Source organism: Gopherus flavomarginatus, chromosome 3 (assembly GCF_025201925.1).
Source record: "Gopherus flavomarginatus isolate rGopFla2 chromosome 3, rGopFla2.mat.asm, whole genome shotgun sequence".
Classification (NCBI taxonomy): Eukaryota; Metazoa; Chordata; order Testudines; family Testudinidae; genus Gopherus; species Gopherus flavomarginatus.
In genome coordinates this window covers 265678130-265700404 of record NC_066619.1, presented here as the reverse complement: position 1 = coordinate 265700404, position 22275 = coordinate 265678130, and the positions used below count along the sequence as shown (strand labels likewise).

The 22275-nt window shown below is 41.0% G+C and overlaps 1 protein-coding gene across 4 annotated transcripts in view; it reads left to right on the top strand.

Annotated features, from left to right (window-relative positions):
* RGS12 (regulator of G protein signaling 12) overlaps positions 1-22275 on the top strand; it is a 169592-nt gene that overhangs the window by 8303 nt on the left and 139014 nt on the right. For 3 of the 4 annotated variants that reach the window (XM_050947324.1, XM_050947322.1, XM_050947325.1), the window contains exon 2: positions 12783-14747. In XM_050947324.1, coding sequence (XP_050803281.1) covers positions 12888-14747 — 1860 coding nt within the window. In that variant the 5' untranslated portion in view covers positions 12783-12887. Of the gene's footprint in view, positions 1-11343; positions 11385-12782; positions 14748-22275 lie in introns of those variants that run through there. The other variant, XM_050947323.1, reaches the window with a different exon arrangement.

Genomic DNA, 22275 nt, shown 5'->3' with positions numbered 1-22275 from the left:
TCGGATCTGGAAGTCCTCTAAAGGGAGCACATCCTAGAGTTGAGTCTTCAACTGAGAGTCTTTTTCCAATTCAGGATAATTCATTTTCAAGTACCAGTCACAAGAGGGTGAAAAGCAATCTCTGACTATTTAAATACTTCTTTCATTATTAGAGTAGTGAAATAACTAATATACTTTAAAAGCTAGGCCTGAGATGCCAATGAATGTTTTTTGTTTTGTAAAGCATTTAAAGTTTCAGATGTTGCAAGCACAAATGTCACTCTTGGCAAAAGAATGTGAACATATATTTATATATTGCTATCCATGTTCAAAGTGCTTTACCAATTTTAGTCTAAGTACATGCCAGGAGGTCAAATTATGACTAGAGTGTGAATTGTAACTTTGAAATTCTTTATACTTTGTTTTTTAATGATCAACCATAAAAACAATATTTACAAAGGTCATCTATGGCCATTCCAATGTGGATGCGCCTGATCTCGGAAGCTAGTAAGCGTTGGGTACTTACCAGTACTTAAGGTAAAAAATATCCATTAATTTTGTGTGCTCGATTTGAGACATCTAGGACCTGATTTTTATAGAGTACTTAGTTATATAGCACTTTATATGTTCAAAGCACAGCTCCCTTTGACTTCAGTTGCAGTTGTATGTGTTCTGCATGCCTGCAAATCACACACCAGGGCAGGGCTGATAAATTGATTTTAAAAAGTCAGAATATTCTAATTAATAAAGTATTTTTTTTTAAAAAGCATATTTGAAATTATGACAACTTCTGTTAAGACCTAAACTTGCTAAAATCTATGAAAATCATTTAAACAAAAAATAAAATCAATCAATATGTGTTTGCTCCACTTCAGTGGTTTGATTTTCTTTAAAATTTTAGCAGCAGTCTCTAGCTGAGTACCTGGAACCATAGTTTGTTGAAGTGCTAAACCAGCATTTGACAGCAGTAGCCTTTTCTGCAGGTAGAGAGAGAATATATTTTTTTTTAATTTCACTTTATTCAGTTGAGAAACCTATTGGGAGTTGAAAAATTAGGAAAAGCCTTTTTTCTCTTCCAGACTCTGAATAAAAGTTAGGTGTGAGGGGATAAGATCTGTCGCTTCTAAAAACTTGAAGGACGTGGTGACCAGAAACAATCAATTCAGTTCACTAACTACAGATAACGTCCTTTGTTTAATACATCTGTTAGTTTAAAATGCACAACAGGTTTTGATATTTTTCCTTTAGGTATGCAGCACATTTAAGATCATATTATTTAACTAATGAAAACAGTTTTAAAATGGTCTCTGTGCATTTTTAGTTGAGTTCCAGTTTCCACCCAAAAGAATTTTGACATAAATCATGAGTAAAAAAATAATCCTCCAGTAAATAGAAAATGGCGAATGACATTTCTTAACTTACCTTTTTGCATTTTTTTATGATCTGAAATCTAAATTAAGCTATAATAGGTTAAATAAATATGTAGTAATATAGTGTATCCTCCTGCAAAAACAGTACCAAACTTATAAAGGCTATATTTAATTGCAAACCAAAATGTTTGGTTATACCAAACAGTGAGAATGAATGTTTCTTTAGGGAAATAAATAAAAAGTACAAATGCAAAGCAAGATTAAAATTGATGATTTAAACCAAAGTTAAAATCAATGATTTAAATCAATGTGCTCTGCCCCAGGGTCCAGGTCAGATACCCAGAAAAGGAGAACACAATTTGTGACCACCTGTGAACATGTTCGTTTAAGTGACTTGCGTAGCATCAGATAGGAATCTTGTGGCAAAGGCCAGGATAAAATCCAATTTTCCAGGGCAGCATTCAACTGCTTTAACTTTGAGACTGTCCTTCTTACCTCAATCCCCTTACTCATTAACTGTACACCTTTCAGCTTCAACAGATGAAGCAGGGGTGCTGTGCACAACGGCGTCATTTACTGCACAACCCCAGTTTATCCTTGGAAAAGGTCCATCTTGTGTTTTTGAACATGGCAGGGATCCTGTGGGGAAAAAATACTGAGTGAAGATATAATTAAAGACTGTATCATAATGCATATGTAAAAGGGGGCCAAAGTAAGGTTGCGTGGTCAACCTTAATTCTGGCATTTCCTGACTTCTGAGTGCTTAACTTTTCAACCTTACTTTTTTTGTATACTTTCCTAGGTTTTTAAAAAAAAGCAGATGGAAAAAACAGAAATCTTATCATTTGGCATTATATTGACATGCAAATTGTTCATTAGCAGTGTTGAAATCTTGAGTTCCATTTCACAGACCTCTTTCATTTGAGTTAAAAGAGTAGCAGGTTATCAAGTTCTATGTGGGACCAGCACTACAGGGGAATGGGATACTCTGTCATTGTGTCAGGAGTAAGGACCCGCAGCCAACCTGTTTACCTGCCAGTTTAACCCTTAGGTAATCTGATGAGCACACCTGGCATACTGAGCCTCCTGATAGGCCAAACTGCCTGACTGGCTGAGTGGATCAGCAGACCTGCTCTTAAAACCAGCAGCAACAGAGTACTTGATGCTCCAGTCATTCACTTGTTGCTGCATTAGCTTCTGTTCCAGTCCTGCATTGTACCATACCAGTTCTGGTCCTTCTGTCCACCAGCCCTGCTCCTGCTTTGGGCCCAAGCACTGCCTCACTCTAGGTAACTCGGTTCCGTTTGGCTCTGATTCCTGATCTTTGACTTTGGCTGTGACTCTTGGCTCAGATTCCTGATTTCTGGCTCCTGCTCAAGCTACTAGGCACAGCTGTCCACATTTCAGTCCCTAATAGTAGATTTCACAGATGCTTGCTGACAGCAGAGGAATGGTGAGACTCAGGAATCTTTCATTCTAATCCAAGTTTTGGAGGGGAGTGTCTCCTAGTTTGCACAAACTCTTTTGCCCATTCTACCCTGAGCTTGGCCCCTTTTGAAAAACTAGCTCATTATCCTCCTTCAAATTCCTCCTTAATGCTCCTCTGCATGACGACTCCAAAAAGGTTGACAATGGTTAGGATACTGGTGTGCTGAGATCACTGCTTGTCATGCTGGCCAATATTGTTTCCTTGTACTCCCTCATCAATCTGGCTGTATCCTTCTGTTCTCTTTTCTCATATGAAGATAGTAAGCTCAAGGATTGTTCTGTTTGTACAGCACCTAGCATAATAGGGTCCCAGTCCAGGATTGGGGCTCCTAAGCACTATGATAATAGTGATATGATAATGATAATTGGGGGGAGGGATAGCTCAGTGGTTTGAGCATTGGCCTGCTAAACCCAGGTTGCGAGTTCAATCCTTGAAGGGGGCCACTTAGGGATCTGGGGCAAAAATTGGTCCTGCTAGTGAAGGCAGGGGGCTGGACTCAATAACTTTTCAAGGTCCCTTCCAGTTCTAGGAGATTGGTTTATCTCCAATTAATTATTTATTTTATTTATAATACAAATAATAATGATAATAAAATAACTGAACTCTCTGTGGGATAGTATCAAAATTTAGTTAAATTTTTGACCTATGAGATAATAAAATCAGTTATTTCTAGCTCGTCTCATGAGGTTACCTTTTCTTCTTTAATAATTGTTAGGTAGGGCTTCTGCTACCAGATGCATTAATACTTTTGTAGCAGGACTCCACACTGGCAGTTGTGGACGGTTTACATTTTTTTGCAAGTTGTAGTCTAAACCAAAACATGGATGTCACAATAACTCTGAAAATTATTTTTTTACAGTGTTGAATTTGATTGGCTATTTATATTTTACAAATAGATTTATGTGATTATTCTTATAGAGTAATTTTGATTTTTTTTTTATTTTCCTTCTGTACTCTTGAATTTACAGTTTGGGTAATTATAGTTGAAGAATGCAAAAGAAGTGCATTATGTAAATATATACATTGCCTTTTAGGTTCAAAAGCAATAATTAAAAATTCATTGAATTACATTGAAAATACCAGCTGATTATTTGCATTGTTTTGAAGATATATAAACATTTGAACTGATGCATTTCAAAAGCCAGATAAGTAAACAGTAATAATTGAGATACTGTTACTCACAGTAGATCTACAGACATGTTAATTGGAAAAAATATTCAATTAGTACACTGTATATGGTTGCAGTGGGAAAATGTTCTGTGTGATGCTGCTTCTGCAGTATGAAAGGAAGCCTTGCTCAAAAATATAACACAAGGTGAAATAACCAAATATGAATACAACAAAAATGTTTATCATCCCCATCACCTACTGTTTTTGTCTTTTTGGCCACCCCAGTCTATAGTTATCACTGAGGTCTTTCTGTGTCATGCTTCCTTACTAGACTGAGAGGACATGAGGAGGCCTGCATTTTATAGGCTGTCAACGACTTGCCTGCAGTCCAGGTATACCGAAGGGGCGGAACTTTTTGCCTCCATTCATGCATGTCTAATGCATGTTTACATTATGTGGTGGTCTGCCCTTTTCTTCCTGCTTCTTGTACATCTTCAAAGGAATACCCCACACTTTCTTTTAATTTGGTATGTAGCCTCTTCTTACTTACATCAAGTAGAATGTGTGCCAGCGTACCTACCTGCAGATATATATTTTTTAAAAACTGTTGTCAATTAATATTAGTCCAAATAAGTATTATTTAATAGATTTTACGTCTAAAGACTGCTCTGACTTAAATTGATGTGTATTATTCTGCAGAATGTAGCAGGTCAGTAAGGATGCAATGAGCTGACAGTCTGCTGCACAAGTATTCAGTGAAATGATGAAATGGTGAAATGATGCTATCTACATGTCCTGTATTAAAATAGAATTAGCCGTTTTAAATAACATCAAAACTGTGACAGTGACTCTTACAGTGATGATAGATAGTCTGGCTGTGCTATCACATTTATTGTGAAGAGAGACAGCATGTCCAGTATAAGAACACCAGGCTAAGAGCCAGGAGACCTAGATTTGCCACTGAGCTGTTGTTATACACCTCTACCTCTATATAGCCCGACCCGATATAACATGAATTCAGATAAAATGCGGTAAAGCAGTGCTCCGGGGGGGGCAAGTTTGGTATAACACGGTTTCACCTATAACACGGTAAGATTTTTTGGCTCCTGAGGACAGCGTTCTATTGATGTAGAGGTGTATTGGGCAAGTCAATTTGTCTGCCTCTGCTTCTCCATCCGTAAAATGAGGATAATTATACTTGCCCTCATTACTAATCACTTTCAGATCTATAAATGAGAAGTATTATAAGAATTGACTATTAATAATTTTTCAGTGATACCTTTGTGAGGTGGAAAGTGGATAAACTTAAATTGCTGGATGCCAAGTAATTTTATTTTAAAAATTCTAAAAATATTTAATTTAGAAAAACATGAAATGGTAGGCCAGCTCTTACTAATTTTTTCTCTTACCTCCAAACCAAGGGTGACTGCTTCTACTTTAGGCTATGTCTACATTATGAGATGGGGTATGGTTCCCATGCTCACACACATCTTCTCGTGCTAGCTCTCATTGAGTGTGGTTTCAGGCAGGTTTGTACTTGGCATAGTTAGCCATGCCTCTGCTGTCTTTACCAGTGCTACCATGGCTATGCTGCTATTTATATTAGTATGAGTTTGATGAGAGCTAATGTGAGTATTTGTACACAAGCAGGGGGAATTACATGGTCAGATTTATCTGGCTCACGAGCATGAGTACCAGCCTCAGAGCAGACTGTTACAACCAGTTTGGGTTTGTGCCCTGGTTTGTGAGTTCTATACCGTAGAACCTCAGAATTACGAGCACCAGAGTTATGAACTGACCGGTCAACCACACACCTCTTTGGAACTGTAAGTATGCAATCAGAAAGCAGAGACTCCCTCCACCCCCCCCCCCAAAAAAAAGAGCAAATACTGTACAGTACAGTACTGTGTTAAACATAAACCACTAAAAAAATAAAGGGTAAGTTTTTTAAAGAAAAAAAATTTGGCAAGGTAAGGAAACTGTTTCTCTGCTTGTTTCATGTAAATTAAGATGGTTAAAATCAGCATTTTTTTCTGCATAGTAAAGTTTCAAAGCTGTATTAAGTCAATGTTCAGCTGTAAAGTTTTGAAAGAGCAACCATAATGTTTTGTTCAGAGTCCTGAACAACCTCCATTCCTGAGGCGTTTGTAACTCTGAGGTTCTACGGTACTTAGGTTTCTCGAATCTAGTGTGAACTCCGAAAGCTATTATAGTGCCTGAATATAGATTCACAGACCAGGGTACCCCAGGGACTGTCTATCTTGCCACCCAGGCAAGTCTAACTTTGTGATAGGTGATCTCTTAAACCAAAATTCAGAATAATATTCAGGTTGTTCCCAGTCCCAAAGAACCAGGCAATTACTCCAGGTCAGTTGTTCCTCAGATTGCAAACCAAAGACAATGTTTGTATCCAATCCTATAATAAACTAACTAAAGCTTTATTAACTAAGAAGAGAAGTAAGAGTGTTATTTACAAGGTTAAAGCAGGTAAACAGACACACACAAATGAGTTAGTCTTAGATTCCAGAGAGAAATAAAAGAACTGGCACATTACAGCAGCTTTTATGTCCTTTAGGGCTAACCCAAGCTAAGCAGCTTGGGGACCACTTGCTTATGCTTAGAAATATTGCCCTCTCCAAATTCTAAGCAGCACAGTGATACAGTTACTTCTGATCAGGGATGTGATGGGTTGGATCACAGAAACCCCCTTGGGGCTGCCAACTGATGTGCCAAGGCTGCTTCTGCCCCTGGTTTCTCTGCCAGCTTGAGACTCCAGGCAGGGTTGCAGACCCAAGGTCTGAACCACATGCCCCAAAGCTGCAGACTTAACTGAAAGTAGCTTAAGAAGCGTTCCTGTCTTTAACACTCAGATGCCCAACTCTCAATGGGGTCCAAACCCCAAATAAATCCATTTTACCCTGTATAAGTTTTAATAAATTAATTAATTTTTAATAAATTGTTCACCCTCTATAACACTGATAGAGAGAGATGCACAGCTGTTTGCCACCTTCCCCCCAGGTATTAATACATACTCTGGGTTAATTAATAAGTAAAAAGTGATTTTATTAAATACAGAAAGTAGGATTTAAGTAGTTCCAAGTAATAGCAGACTGAGCAAAGTGAATTACCAAGTAAAACAAAATAAAACACGCCAGTCTAAGCCTAATACAGTAAAAAAACTGAATACAGATAAAATTTCATGCTCAGATGTTTCAATACGTTTCTTTCACAGACTGGATGCCTTCCTGGTCTGGGCACAATCCTTTCCCCGGTACAGCCCTTGTTTCAGCTCAGGTGGCTGCCTCCTTTGTTCTGTTCCACCCACTTGTATATCTTTTGCATAAGGTGGGAATCCTTTGTCCCTCTGGGTTCCCACCCCTCCTTCTCAATGGAAAAACACCAGGTTGAAGATGGATTCCAGTTCAGGTGACATGATCACATGTCACTGTAAGACCCCAAGCCTTCATTCCTCCCAGCCTGACTCACAGGAAGGCCTGCCTGCAAACAGAGCCATCCACAGTCAGTTGTCCCGGTTGATGGGAGCCATCAAGACTCCAAACCACCATTAATGGCCCACACTTTGCATAATTACAGTAGGCCCTCAGAGTTATATTTCATATTTCTAGTTTCAGGTACAAGAGTGATACATTTATACAAATAGGATGACCACACTCGATAGATTATAAGCTCTGTAATTATACCTTACAAGAGACCTTTTGCATGAAGCATATTTTAGTTACATTATATTCACACTCATCAGCATACTTTCATAAAATCATATAGAGTGCAACGTCACAGGGATTTTTATTTCCTTCCCCCAGCATTCAAACTGACGGGACAGGTGTTTGAGCCCCATATCATCTTAATGCATGTAGGGCAATCAGTCTTAGTCCTTTTGTGACAGATTTTCGTTACCAATCTGCCTGGGCCACAGTTGATCAGACTGGGCCACAGGATCTTTTTTGGGGAGGAGATGACGAGGCACACCAAGTGTCTCTAAATTTTAAACGTTTATTGATAAAATAATAAAATAACATCAAAGAGTGCTGGAAACGCTCCCACATCCCTGAGGGAAGAAAGAAAGCATTAATGCCCCAAGCCCTAGTCCACTTTCATACTCACACATGTATGACCCAGACTGGCCATGTCTGGGTGTAATGTCAGAAGAAGGGTGGGGGGAAGGTGGACTAGAGTGCTGTCCTGGGCCCAGGCCATCCAAAAATCTGCTGTGCTCTCTGAGTTGCTTTAGCTCTCAGGAGGATTTTTAAGTCCTTGTGGGCAGAGGGTGGGGTTCGTTCACGGTCTTCTGTTCCTGGTGTTCTTTGTACCAGTCCAAACAGGCTTGCTGTGGCCTCCGTGGTTTCCCAAAACATACTGGCTCCGGAGACTGTTTTCCCTTCTGTTGGCCTTTGCTGTTGCCATTTCATTTGCTCTCACTGTTCTTGCTGTTATCTCTTCAGCTCTGTGTCTCGTTCGCTCTCATTGTTCTCGCTGTTATCTCTGCAGCTCTGCTCAGCTTATTTTTTGTCGGTGGTTGGACTTCCCCCTTATGTCTTGGCAGTAGCAGCTGGCCTTGGGCTGGAGTCAGCATCTTATCTTCGGACTGAGCTTGCTAGCTGCAGCATTGAGTTAACTCGTTCTCTGCTTTCTTCTTTCTCCCCCCCCCCCCCGCCCCGTGGCCTCTTGTAAACCTGCAAAAGAATCTTCCATTCTCCATTCGCACACCTTTAACCCTCCCCAAAATGCGTTGTGATGCTTGCTACAGTGTTAGCAATATACAGGGCTGATCCGCCTTCCCAGGGGACTCCCTAGGGGAAGGGGGGCCATTGGGTTGTGACACTTCGATGTTTCACAATGGCTCATTTTGGTTTGTTTGGACCTTCTTGTGTGCAGGATGAGCACTTTATGTTAATTAATGCTTTTTTCCTGGTTAGTGAGTTACAGTTAGGCTGCAAACACTCAGTATAACTTTATACCATGGGATACAAATATTATGAGTGAGATCAAGACAAGCTGGAAAGCTTGTCTTTCTCACCAACAGAAGTTGGTCCAATAAAAGATATTACCTCACCCACTGTGTCTCACCAATGCATTCAGCATCCTACAAGCATTTCATCAAATCTAAATACATTCTTATAAACTTAACATCTATTTTAATAATGCTAACACATAGGTGAGCCAGATTGGTTTCCAGCTATGCATTTGTCGGTGTTCAGTGAGACTTGGAGGCCTTGGCGTAGGCTGGCACATTGTCTGCCAGCGTCACACACATCTGTAGCTTGTAGTGTAGATGAAAACTTAGTCACAGGAATTCATTTGTATACCTTAGGGGACACCATGATTGAGATCAAACAGAATAACCTCAATTATTAACCATGTCTATTTTATTAGAAAGGAAAAGAAAACATAAAACAACACAAGTAACAGTGCAGTAGACAGATTACTTGTGTTAGTCTCTTCTGTATGTGTGTCTGTGGAGAGCTTTTAACAGAGATTATAACTAGGACCCTACCATATTCACAGTCCATTCTGGTCAATTTCATGACCAGAAGGATTTTTTAAATTGCAAATTTCACAGTTTCAGCTATTTAAATCTGAAATGTCATGGTGTTGTAATTGTAGGGGGCTGACCCTAAAAGGAGTTTTGGAGGGGTCATAAGGTTATCGTAGGGGGAGTTATGGTACTGCTACCCTTTCCACTGCTGCTGGCAGCGGCGCTGCCTTCAGAGCAGGGCAGCTGGAGAGCGGCGGCTGCTGGTTGGGAGCCCAGCTCTGAAAGCAGAGCTGCCACCAGCAGCAGAAGTGCAGAAGTAAGGACGGCATGGTATAGTATTATCACCCTCACTTCTGGGTTGCTGCCTGCAGAGTGAGCCTTCAGTCAGCAACCACCACTCTCTGGCTGCCCAGCTCTGAAGGTAGCAGTGCAGAAGTAAGGGTGGCATGGTATGGTATAATATTGCCACTCTTACTTCTGCACTGATGGGGCGCTGCTTCAGAGTGGGTGCTCAGCCAACATCTGCTGCTCTCCAGCTGCCCAACTCCGAAGGCTTGCAGAAGAAAGGGTGGCATTACTGTGACCCCCTGCAGCTCCCTTTTTGGTCAGGGCCCCCAATTTGAGATACTTTGGTCTCCCCTGTGAAATCTGTATGATATAGGGAAAAGACCAGATTTCAAGGTCCATGGTATGTTTTTCATGGCCATCCATTTGGTAGAGCCCTAATTATAACCTTGAAAGTGGACCACCTTTAGGGGGTGGGGCATACTTTGGTAAATTAAGACCAATGAATATTGTTTCCCTAAATTATTGTGAATTCAGTCTTGATATTTTACTAGATACTTAAAAACTGTTTGGGCAAAATAGTGTGTGGGCAAAATAATGTGCTTACGGGCAGGTAGGACCCTGTCTAGTTATTATTAATAACAAAAACAACCAGTCAGTTTATAGATGGGCAACATAAGCAATCTTAACTAAATCCTGTGAAACTGAAAAAAATATTTAAATCTGTTGCTTAAAAGAAGCCATTTAAGGAGCTGTCTTGAAATGTGCCAATTGTGAATATCAAGAACTTTATATCTTACTATTTTTGTTTACTAATATTTAGTCCCATCTCCTCCCCAGGAATCCATGGACTAATAATCATTTGGTAATTTAACAGGAGAAACTGTTGGTATTTTAAATTACAACAGCATTTTTATATCCCAGTAAAATCATAGGATTTTAATCTAATCCCTTGGCCATGTCTTAGTTATTTTTTTCTCATCAATCCATGTTGAAATGTTGGGAGGTTTCCTTGGTTTTGATTTCTTGTTAGTCTTCTCCATTTTTTTTAGCTCTTATGGCAGCTTGCTTGTAGAGATGGACAGGATATATTGATAAGTGCTTGCTGTTTAAGCAGGATAGTAGAGATTGTGTGTGTCTGAGAAGTGCTCACTTCAGAGATTTTTATACCCTTCTATAATTTCATGGAAATAGAAAGGAAAACACACCTCTTTCAGGCTTCTTTAGATTCAAAACTTGTTGCTGTCACTCATTGGCTCCATTCCTTGAGGGTTGGTTTAGGTAACTCCTTCAGCTCTTGAATAAGCAGTTTGTTTAATGAATGCACAGTGTTTCTAACTGATTTTGTTAATGTGGCAGGAAAGCATCAGGCAACTTTTAAAGTTAAAATTAACTCTCTTTATTCAGTCAATGTTCTGATATATTTCTTCAATTTTAACAGTTTAACAGGAAATGAAATTCTGTTTCTGAAAAGTCCAAACACTCCTGTCTTTATATAAAGTTTTTGGTATTTAAAACAGTCTTTCACTATTAAATAATTCTTAGAGAGTCATTAGTTTAAATAGTTATTTAAAAAAAGTTATTTATTCTACATGACAGTTTTTGGAAAGATTATTTTTCTTGTCTTCCTGAGTTGGGTGAGAGTTGCTTGAGCACTGTGAGTAATTAATTTTCCTACTGATATAAATATTCTGTATTTAAATATTCTTACATTAGTACTTAGTTTAGTAAGGTTATTACATTCTGTGCTGGTACATAAAGCATTTTACTATTAAATAGCAATTGTATTAGTATTTTGTTTAGCTAACATATTTGCAAGTATACATTTCAGAAAGGTGTTTGTCATTTCAATGTATAAGAAATAAACATATAAAATTCTAAACACTTCCAGCTACATGTTTTTCCTAGAGACTTCTCTGAATCAAGTTTTTAGAATAATTATAAAATTATTTTCATCAAAGATATTTCTAGAATTCTTTATGTAGTTTTACCCAGATTTATTAATGCATCCTAAGTTCCTTTTCACAGTCAGGTCTCTTCCTAAAACATGAATATTGTACATGGTTTGTCTTCTTGAAATAGGGCTTATGTTTGTATCAAGCTGGTATTTTACAGAAAGGGAGGTGTCCTGGTCTAGATAAGACACATTTAGGGGTTTGTCCCTTGACTAAGTTCCATAGAGTTACAATCTGTTTGTTATAGCAATTAAACTTCTATTAACTATTTTGTACAAAGCACAAATTTAAATAACCAATCCATCTTTTAAGTACAGCACAAAAGAAAACAGTATAAAGATAAAGCAAGGTAAAGTTTAAAATGCAGCTACTCGTGGGTAAAAAAAAAACCACATGGTTTTACGGCTAGGGAGGGCTATCTTTTCTGACATGTTCTTGTCTGTGGGTGATAGCAGAAATTCTGGAATTTCTTTGGCTAACGTTAGCATTTTGCAACATAACTAGCTAAACATAATATGCGTTGTCCTATTTTCAAGTATTATGGCTGTAACATACTTGTGGCTCAGTGGTTCCCAAACTGTGGGTCATGCTCTCAAATGGGGTCATACTATCAGCAGATGGGGTCATGGTGATCTCTAATGTGCAAAGGATGCCATTTTGCTCCGCTCAACATAACCTCTCGAATACAGTGCATGCAAGGTCACGCTGAGAGAGAACACCATTTTGCTTTTCAAAAAAGTGTTGTCCTTGCTTTCTGGGGTCCCATCAGGAAACGTAATTAAAATGGGGTTGTTCTGTCAAATTGGGGGGCCCCTATTGTAGCTATATCTTAATATTCAGTAAACAAGTTGTAACAACTTAATATTTTAAAAGTTATAATTGTATTAATATAATTTTTACACCAGCATTAAGGTGTGTCCTCCACAATTGTTCAGCTTTGCTTTGGCATTAATAAAGTAGCAAGATATCATGATCCTATGCCAATATTTAAGTATTTGATATTTTTATAGTCATTTTGATAAATGTATTCTCAAACATTAAGAACAACAAAAAAGGAAAATATCAAGTATTAAATCAATTTTTATTTATTTATTCTTTAGGACTTTTGCAGATGAAGGAACTGGGATGCCAGGAAAGCACCTAAGTGAAACTTGAATAAGAATTGCACTAATTAAGGGCCCCACCTGTTCCAGAGATTAACCACAATGTATAGACCAGGGGAAACAGTGAAATGTCGACTCAATATGCATGCTCCTCCTCGAATAAGAAGTGTGGAAGTTGCAAGAGGAAGAGCTGGCTATGGGTTCACCCTTTCTGGACAAGCTCCCTGCGTTCTTAGCTGCGTTATGAAAGGAAGTCCTGCAGATTATGTGGGACTTAAAGCAGGAGATGAAATATTTGCAATTAATGAAATTAATGTAAAACAAGCTTCTCATGAAGATGTGGTAAAACTAATAGGAAAATGTTCTGGAGTCCTGCACATGGTCATTGCTGAAGGCAACAGTCATATTGACTCATGTTCTAGTGATGAAGAAGTTGGTTTTTATGATGGGAAAGGATGGCTGAAGCCAAAGCCTGACTCTAAAGCCTTGGGTATAAATAGAGCGGAGAAGGTTGTTGAAGAAATGCAGTCTGGTGGAATTTTCAACATGATATTTGAAAATCCTAGTTTTTGTTCTGGTAATGCAGAGAATTCAGTACCAAAACAAAGATCCCTTTCTGAGTCTTCTGCTATTACGTTTGAAACTGGACATGAAAGTATAAATAACAATCCTAATCTACTTTCAAAGGAAGAAATATCCAAAGTGTTGCATGATGATTCAGTTTTTCAAATTGGACTGGAAAATCCAGAAGACTTCGGGTTAGATGCAAGTATTTTAAATGTTGCTATGGTGGTAGGTTACCTAGGCTCGATTGAACTTCCTTCAACAAGCTCAAATCTGGAAAATGACAGTTTGCAGGCTATTCGGGGATGTATGAGACGCCTTCGGGCAGAACAGAAAATCCATTCATTGGTGATGATGAAGATTATGCATGACTGTATTCAGCTCTGCAGTGACAAGTCTGGTGTAGTGGCAGAATATCCTGCAGAGAAACTGGCATTTAGTGCTGTGTGCCCTGATGATAGAAGATTTTTTGGGCTAGTTACCATGCAGACAAATGATGATGCAAGCTTGGCTCAGGAAGATGAAGGGGTTCTGAGGACATCTTGTCATGTGTTCATGGTGGACCCAGAATTATTTCATCATAAAATTCACCAAGGTATAGCAAGACGTTTTGGACTGGAGTGTACGGCAGATCCAGACACAAATGGCTGTTTAGAATTTCCAACGTCATCTTTACCTGTTCTTCAATTTATCTCTGTCCTCTATAGGGATATGGGTGAGCTGATTGAGGGAATGCGAGCAAGAGCTTTTCTTGATGGTGATGCAGATGCTCATCAGAATAACAGTACAAGCAGCAACAGTGATAGTGGTATTGGAAATTTTAACCAAGAAGAAAAAAGCAATAGAGTTTTGGTGGTTGATTTAGGAGGCAATCCAAGTAAACATATTCCTAATAGTATATGGGAAAATCCAGTTGGAAGGGGACAGAATCAACATGCTTCCCATTGGAATGGCTTCTGTCAAGAACAAGAAGGAAACGCTCATTTAGAAATAATTCAGAATGACAAATCACAAAATTTAAGTAAGCACTTAAGTCCTTCAGCTCGTATTGAAGTTCCGCTAGTTTCTTCTCGAAGTTCAGTGCCGCCATCCAAGAAAAGTATTGTAGGCATAGGCAATCAGAGATGGTTGCCTGTTCATGTCTTACAAGAATGGCAACATGGAAATGCCAGTGACCAGGAGTCTTATACGGATTCTACAGATGGCTGGTCAAGTATTAACTGTGGTACTCTTCCCCCTCCAATGAATAAGATTCCAGCTGACAGATATAGAGTTGATGGCAGCTTTGGTCAGCGCCAGTTAACATCCTATATAAATGAATGGTCTAAAAATGTATTTTGCACGCACAAGAAGTTTGGCCCTCAACACAATATTAGAAAGTCTAAAGAAGCTAAAAAGGTAAGAAAGTTCATATATAGGGCACTGCAAAACACTCTGAAGTTACACTGTTCCATATGTGTAATAAACCTTTTAATTTGTGTAACATTTGTAATTATAAAATTGTACATAGAGGTGTTAATATGTGGACCTTCTGAGCAATTCTTCCCTCCCTCCTCCTGTGTGGTCTCTGCAATTGCGACAAATGGGGAAGGCTTAATAATAACCTTTTGCATAAAAATCTGTTAATTAATATGCTAATTAATTCCCAGACACAAAAGACGTTAAGATGAAGTTGAAGTTGAGAGAATATTTCAGTAACTTAAGGATAAAAAACTGTACAAAGAACATTGTTGGGGAAAACCAACCTTTTTAAAAAAGAAATTCAGAGTAGAGGTAAAATTTAAATACAAACACTTGAAAAAGTAGAAAATCAAAGGTAAACTTACTTTACTATTTCAAACTTCCAGACTTTTAATAGCTTTATTTTGCTAATGACAATGTTCTTGTAAGGATTTCACAAATGTGTCTATCATAATTTAATCTGTACAGAGTTTTTGTTTGGAAGTTACTTTAGTTTTTAAAATAGTCATAACATCAGACAGGAAGAGAAGGCATGGGATGTGGAACCAACACTTGCCACTGTTTCTGCAGACTTCCTGAGATCTGCAGGAAGGGAGCCCTAATCCTGTGCACCTCTTGAGAGCTTTTGCAGGGGAGCCTCTGTCATGTGAATCTAAGGAGTTTCACAGGAGTAGAGTTCTGTCAGGGTATCTTAGGAGGATTTTTGGGAGCTCCCTCATGCTCTGCAAGGCTTTAGGCACCCCAGGAACTTTAGGCTACAAATGCTTATTTAACTTAATAAACTCCTAGGAGTGACTGTGAGACTCCTAATAAGCCTAGTGAGGATTGCGTGCAGGTGGGAAGCCTCTAAACTAATTTAAGGCTTGTAGAAGGTAGGAGTGTGAGGCTCTGATGAGTCCATTTGTAATGTGCTTAAGGGCTGCAGTGGAAGTGAAATGGCCCCTGCTCTGCTGTTGCCCCCCAGGCCTCCTTCCCCACTCTGTGCTGCCCGCATGCCACTTCGGTGCTGCCCTGCCATTTCTCCTCTCTCTACTGTTCCACCAAACTTGAGGCTCTTATATGCCCCAGGCCATTTATGGAATTGCTAAGGAACTGTAGGAAAACAACAGTCCAAGAGCTCTGAAAAAGTATGGGGATGCTGGGACTGACAGTTTCCATTTTCATTTTTGAAGCTAGGGTCTGGCAAAAAAAGCAGGCTTGTATAATTGCGATGATCACCGCTATTCTAACTTCAATTTTGGTGGGAAAATACTCCTCCTTCTTTGATGCTTGCATGTGTCCATTTCAGTGTAAGTATTTGTGCACCCACACAGTTGCCAGAAATTTTCCTATGGGAGTATCCGTTGGGTTGGCTCTAGCGCCTTCTGGCATCGCATCCTGGTATAAGGCCCTGCTGACCCTGCCATCCTTCAGTTCCTTCTTACCGCCCATGACAGTTGCTGGAGCCTCTCACTGCTTAGGCAATCTCATCCCTTAATGGTTTTTCTCAAATTTTAGTGTAAATAGTTAGTAGTTTGTTAGTTTGGACAGCCTCACATTCAGATAGCAGCGTTGTCCTTCGTGCTGGTGCCGAGGCATGCCTTGGTTGATGGGGTTTCAACCTTGTGCTGCATGCAACAAGTCTATGCCTTTGAGCAATCTGCACTCAAGCTGTCTCATGTGCTTAGGGGAAGCTCATAGGAAAGACCATTGTCTAATTTGTAAGATGTTTAAGCCTTGGACCCAGAAAGACCACGCTGTTTACTTGAAGGACCTACTGAATGAGGCAGCCTTAAGACTGGCCTTGCAGCCGCAGTTGGACTTGGCACTGAGCACCTCAGCCTTGGTGCAGAGCGCTCCTCCATCTCTGAGAGGTGCAGTCCACGATGGAAGATCTTCCTTTTTGAGTGCACAAAGCTCTTTACTGAAAATACTGCTGCCTTCCTTCATACCCTAAAGGATTCCAGGGCTACCCTCTAGTGACTGGGAATCTATAGACTGGGGTAAAAGACGTTTTAGTCCCCAGTCTCAGCGCAGACCTTATGCGTCTCAATATCAACCATTATGAACTGCAGATTGAGAAAGGGAAGTTCCCAAAGTGCAAGCCTCATCCCAATCTGCTGCTGTAAATGCTACTTTTGACAGGCGGGTTGGGGCGCTGTGAGACCAGTCCCCACAACTGATGCAATCAACCATGGTTGTATACTCATTTAGCCACCGATTAGCAGCGTTCTGATGTGCTTGGGAACGCATAGTGTCGGACCAATGGGTTATAGAGATCGTCTGATCCAGGTACCCCATCCATTTGACCACTATATCCCCTCTGATATACCTTTCCTCATCCTTCAGGGACCCTTCTTACGAAAGTTCATCTTCTCCAGTTAGGAGCCATAGAACCACTAGCTCAGAATGTACAAGGTAAAGGGTTCTACTGTCGTTACCTCCTAATACCTAAAATAAAGGGAGGTTGGAGACCCATATTGGACCTCATAGCTCTCAACAATTTGTCAAGGCTCAGAAGTTCAAGATGGTCACCTCATTGGTGATCATTCCAACTCTGGAACAGGGAGACTGGTTTTTGGCTCTCAACCTCCAGGATGCCTACTTTCACATCTTGACCTTACTCGCTTGCAGGAAGTTTCTCAGGTTCACTCCGGGAAACTACTATTACCAATAAAGAGTCCTCCCCTTCAAACTATCATTGGTCCCAAGAGTATTTTCCAAAGTTCTCTCAGTGGTAGCTCCTCACTTGCGTTCACAAGGAATAAGGATTTACCTATATCTGGACAACTGTATCCTCAGAGCCTGATTTCTCCAAGAAGCCCACACAGCCACCAATACTATAATATACTTGTTACAGAACTGGGTTTACAGATCAACACCCAGAAGTCAACCCTCGCTCCAGTGCAGTGCCTGGCATTCCTAGGGGCTGACCTAGATGCCATAAGGCCAAAGCCCTCCTACTTCAACACAGGTTTCTATCCTTTCTTTTGCTCATCGATACCATTCAATACAGTCCACAGATACCAGCCAGACTTTGCCTTGAACTCTTGGGGCATGTGTCAATAGGCCTGGCAGTGATACCACACGCTAGACTCCACATGCAATGCCTCCAGCTATGGTTCAGTTGGGTTTAGAGACCAGAGACAGGCTGGACAAACCCCTGTTACTACCCACTGGGATGAAAAACTCCTTAAACTGGTGGAAGGTCCCAGCCAATGTGTGCAAAGGGATCTCATTCTTGCATACATCACCATCATTGCTCCTTACCACCAATGCATCACTCATTGGGTGGAGTGTGCATTTAAATGGTCTCCTGACCCAAGGCAAATGGTTGCCTACAGAGATGTCTCTCCACATTGGTCTCCTTGAACTGAAAGCAGTCAGGAACGCTTGCATCCATTTCCTCCTGCTGATCGCAGAATCACATACAAAGATCCTAATGGACAACATAGTTTGCATATACTGCATCAACTGACAAGGGGGGGGCCAAGTCTCTCTCCCTATGTGCAGAGGCAATGAGATTATGGAACTGGTGCATCTCCCACAACGTAGCTCTGTCCACAGCTTACCTCCCAGGAAAATAGACCTTGATAGTGGACCATCTCAGTCTCAAATTCTCACATAATCATGAGTGAGAAATATACCCATCAGTACGCCATGACTTATTCACATCATAGGGAACACTGTCCACAGACCTGTTTGCCACTTACCAGAACAAGAAATGTCTACACTACTGCTCCAGAGTGGGGACGAGGCAGCACTCTCTGGGCAATGCCCTTCTACTCCCCTGGGACAAAGACTTTCTTTACACCTTTCCTGCATTTCCTCTACTACTGAAGGTCCTGTTAAAGATAAAAAGGGATGGCGCTAACAACATCCTGATTGCTCCAAGTTGGCTGAGACAGACCTGTTACTCTTACCTAGCACAGCTTGTGATGTGCTTGCCGATCTCTCTCCTGACCTTTCTGCACCTCCTCTCACAGGACAGAGGGCATATCCTTCATCCGAATTTAGGGATTCTCTGCCTCAAAGTTTGGTTCCTGCTTGGTTCCAACACTGAGAGAACTCCTGCTCAAGGGAGATACCAGAGTTTCTATTGTACAATAGAAAGTCCTCCACACAACAAACTTACCTGCAGAAATGGTCCAGGTTTCAGATTTGGTGCACATCCCAACAGATCTCCCCAACATCCGTGACTTTTCCACACATCCTAGATTATGCTCTGATAAAGTCAGGATTATCCCTAAACTCTCTTAAGGTCCATCTAGCAGCTATTACAGCCTTTCACCAACTTTTACAAGGATACTTAGTGCTATCACACCCAAACACGAAAAGGTTCTTTAAGGGTATAATAAACCTTTTCCCTCACTCTTGACTTTCTTCCCCCATGTGGGGCCCAAACCTCATGCTGAAAGGGCTGACTAGGCCCTCCTTCAAACCCATAGCCACCTGTTCACTTACAAACCTCTCACTGAAAACAACATTCCTGAAAGCAATTACCTTGGGTAGAAGACTAGGAGAGAAAGCAGCTCTGATGGCACATCCCCTGTACACAGTATTTTTTCCAGACAAGGTTACACTGACTGTATCCAAAATTGATCCCTAAGGTAACCTCCCTGTTTCACATGAATCAAATCAATTCACCTTGCAATCTTTTACTTCAAGCCTCACCAAGACAATAGGGAGGCCCTACTACATATCCTAGATGTTAGGAGAGCCCTGACCTTCTACCTTGATAGGACAAATGCCTTTGGGAAGTCCCCTACACATTTTCCTCTCTCTATGGGGAAAGATCCAAGGGCTCAGCAATATCAGCCCAAAGACTCTCTAAGTGGGTCTCGAATTGTATCAGACAAATTTCTAACATGACCCCTCCAGAGTCGATCCGTACACACTCCACAAGATCAATCTCCTCATCTCTCGCCACCTTCAAGAATGTCCCTATCTCAGATATCTGTAGAGCGGTGACGTGGGCATCAAAGCACACTTTCTCAGAACACTATTCAGTCACTGGGGACTTGATGCCATCTTTGGCTCCACAGTACTGTCATCTGTAATTGATCTGATTCTGAAGTCCCAGCCCTTCAGAAGGGGTACTCCTTGAAGGGCAGTGTCACATACAGTGGAGTATCCATAGGGACACAAATTGAAGAAGTTACCTAGTGCAGTAACGATGGCTCTTTGAGATGTGTGTCCCTATGGGTGCTCTGCAACCCTTCCTTCTACTTCAGTGTTCTTGCCCATGACTCTGTGGTAGAGAAGAAACTGAGGAAGGTTAGTCCATGTGCACTGACTAGCCTCATGGCACAGCCCAAGGAGAGACTGTAGGTGTGGGGGCCCAACAGACACTGCTACCAAAGTTCTCCGATCACTAGTGCAGAGATGAAGACACACCTACAGTGGAGCACCCATAGGGACACACATCTCGAAGAACCATAGTTACAGCACACGATGAGTAACTTCTTTCAGGCATCTCAATAGACCATGGAATGATTACAGAATGGCATACTTACAGGCATGGCAATGTAAGGTTATTATTTTTAAGAAACAGGAATGGCCGTAGCAAAAAAGGTCTGTGGTTTTTCTGTAAACTATACAGTTGAAAGATATTCTTTACTGTTTACATATTCTGCTTGCCTTTTTGAGCTCCATGTGGTGGTGTTGAGGGTAACCATGCTGCTGGCATACACTCCGCCATTAACAAATACACATTGCTAACTGGGGCTTCTCATAACTTTTGCATTGGTTCCTGGAGCAGAAATTCCTCTTATTATTGTGTTAATAAATGTTAAAATGGAGCCCAAAACTTATTGGGCTTAAGATCTGTGTCTGCTACAGGCTCTGCAGTGGGCTGTCCTTTGGAGGTGCATCAGCTTTTCTGAGTATGGACCTAGAATGTGCTGCTCCTGCTCCGGAACCAGTTTCAGCAACAGAGTGACTTCAGTGTCCCCATTCAGTGCCTGCTGCTTTCTCTCATCAGTCTCCATGCTGGATTCTGGAACCAGCAGGGCACCATTCAGCTGGCTAGGCCATCATGCATCAGGGTTGGCTCCATGGTGGGTGCAGTGCCCATCACCCAAACTCCTCATAATATGGGCATGATGTTGGCAAGTTGCCTGGAATGTGGTTCTGATCTCTAGTAGCTCAAGAATAAGTACCATAAAACCAAAGTGTTTCTCAAACTGGGGTCACTATTTGTGTAGGGAAAGCCCCTGGCGGGCTGGTCCAGTTTGTTTACCTGCCCTGTATGCAGGTCTGGCTGATCGCGGTTCCCATTGGCTGCGGTTCGCTGCTGCAGACCAGTGGGGGCTGCTGGAAGCAGTGGCCAGTAAGTCCCTCTGCCTGCACCGCTTCCAGCAGCTCCCATTGGCCGCGGTTTGCTGCTCCAGGTGAGTGGGAGCCGTGATTGGCTGGACCTGCGGACGGGGCAGGTAAACAGCCCAGCCCGCCACGGGCTTTCCCCACACAAGTGGCAACCCTGGTTTGAGAAACACTGAGCTACTTAATCTGCTCCTTGCACTGGTCACCAGTTTGGTAAGTTTGCATAGCTGCCAGCTTTTTCACTATTAGTGAGTATGTGTAGTCATTCCTAGTCCAGTGTTCCTGGCTTTTCACCACAGATTTACCAATACCAGGCTGTGCTCCTGTGACCTTGAAGCAGTATGATTGGCAAAAGAGATGTTCTGTTCAGTCTGCTTTGCAAACACAGAATGCTGTCTGGTGTATTTGCAATTCAGTGCTCAGAAAGGTTAACACTGACTCACTGAGCTGCTGTAGTACACCAAGGGTGGTGGCTTCCATTTTCAACAGAAGAGATTCAAGAACTCAATAATAATGGGGGATTTCAGTTATCCCCATATTGACTGGGAACATTTCACTTCAGGACAAGATGCAGAGATAAAATTTCTTGATACTTTAAATGACTGCTTCATGGAGCAGCTGGTACAGGAACCCACAAGGGGAGAGGCAACTCTAGATTTAGTCTTGAGTGGAGTGCAGGAGCTGGTCAAAGAGGTAACTACAGGGACTAAAGTGAAAGCGCTGCATGGGCGCTTTTTAAAGACACCACAATAGAGGCCCAACTTCAATGTATACCCCAAATTAAGAAACACAGTAAAAAAACTAAAAAAGAGCCACCATGGCATGTAAAAGAAGCAGTGAGAGATGAAAAAGACTTCCGTTAAAAAGTGGAAGTCAAATCCTAGTGAGGCAAATAGAAAATAGCATAAATACTGCCAAATTAAGTGCAAGAATGTAATAAGAAAAGCCAAAGAGGAGTTTGAAGAACATCTAGCCAAAAACTCCAAAGGTAATAACATGTTGTTTTTAAGTACATCAGATGCAGGAAGCCTGCTAAACAACGAGTGGGGCCCCTTGATGATCAAGATACAAAAGGAGTGCTTAAAGACGATAAAGTCATTGCGGAGAAACTAAATTCATTCTTTGCTTCAGTCTTCACGGCTGAGGATGTTAGGGAGATTCC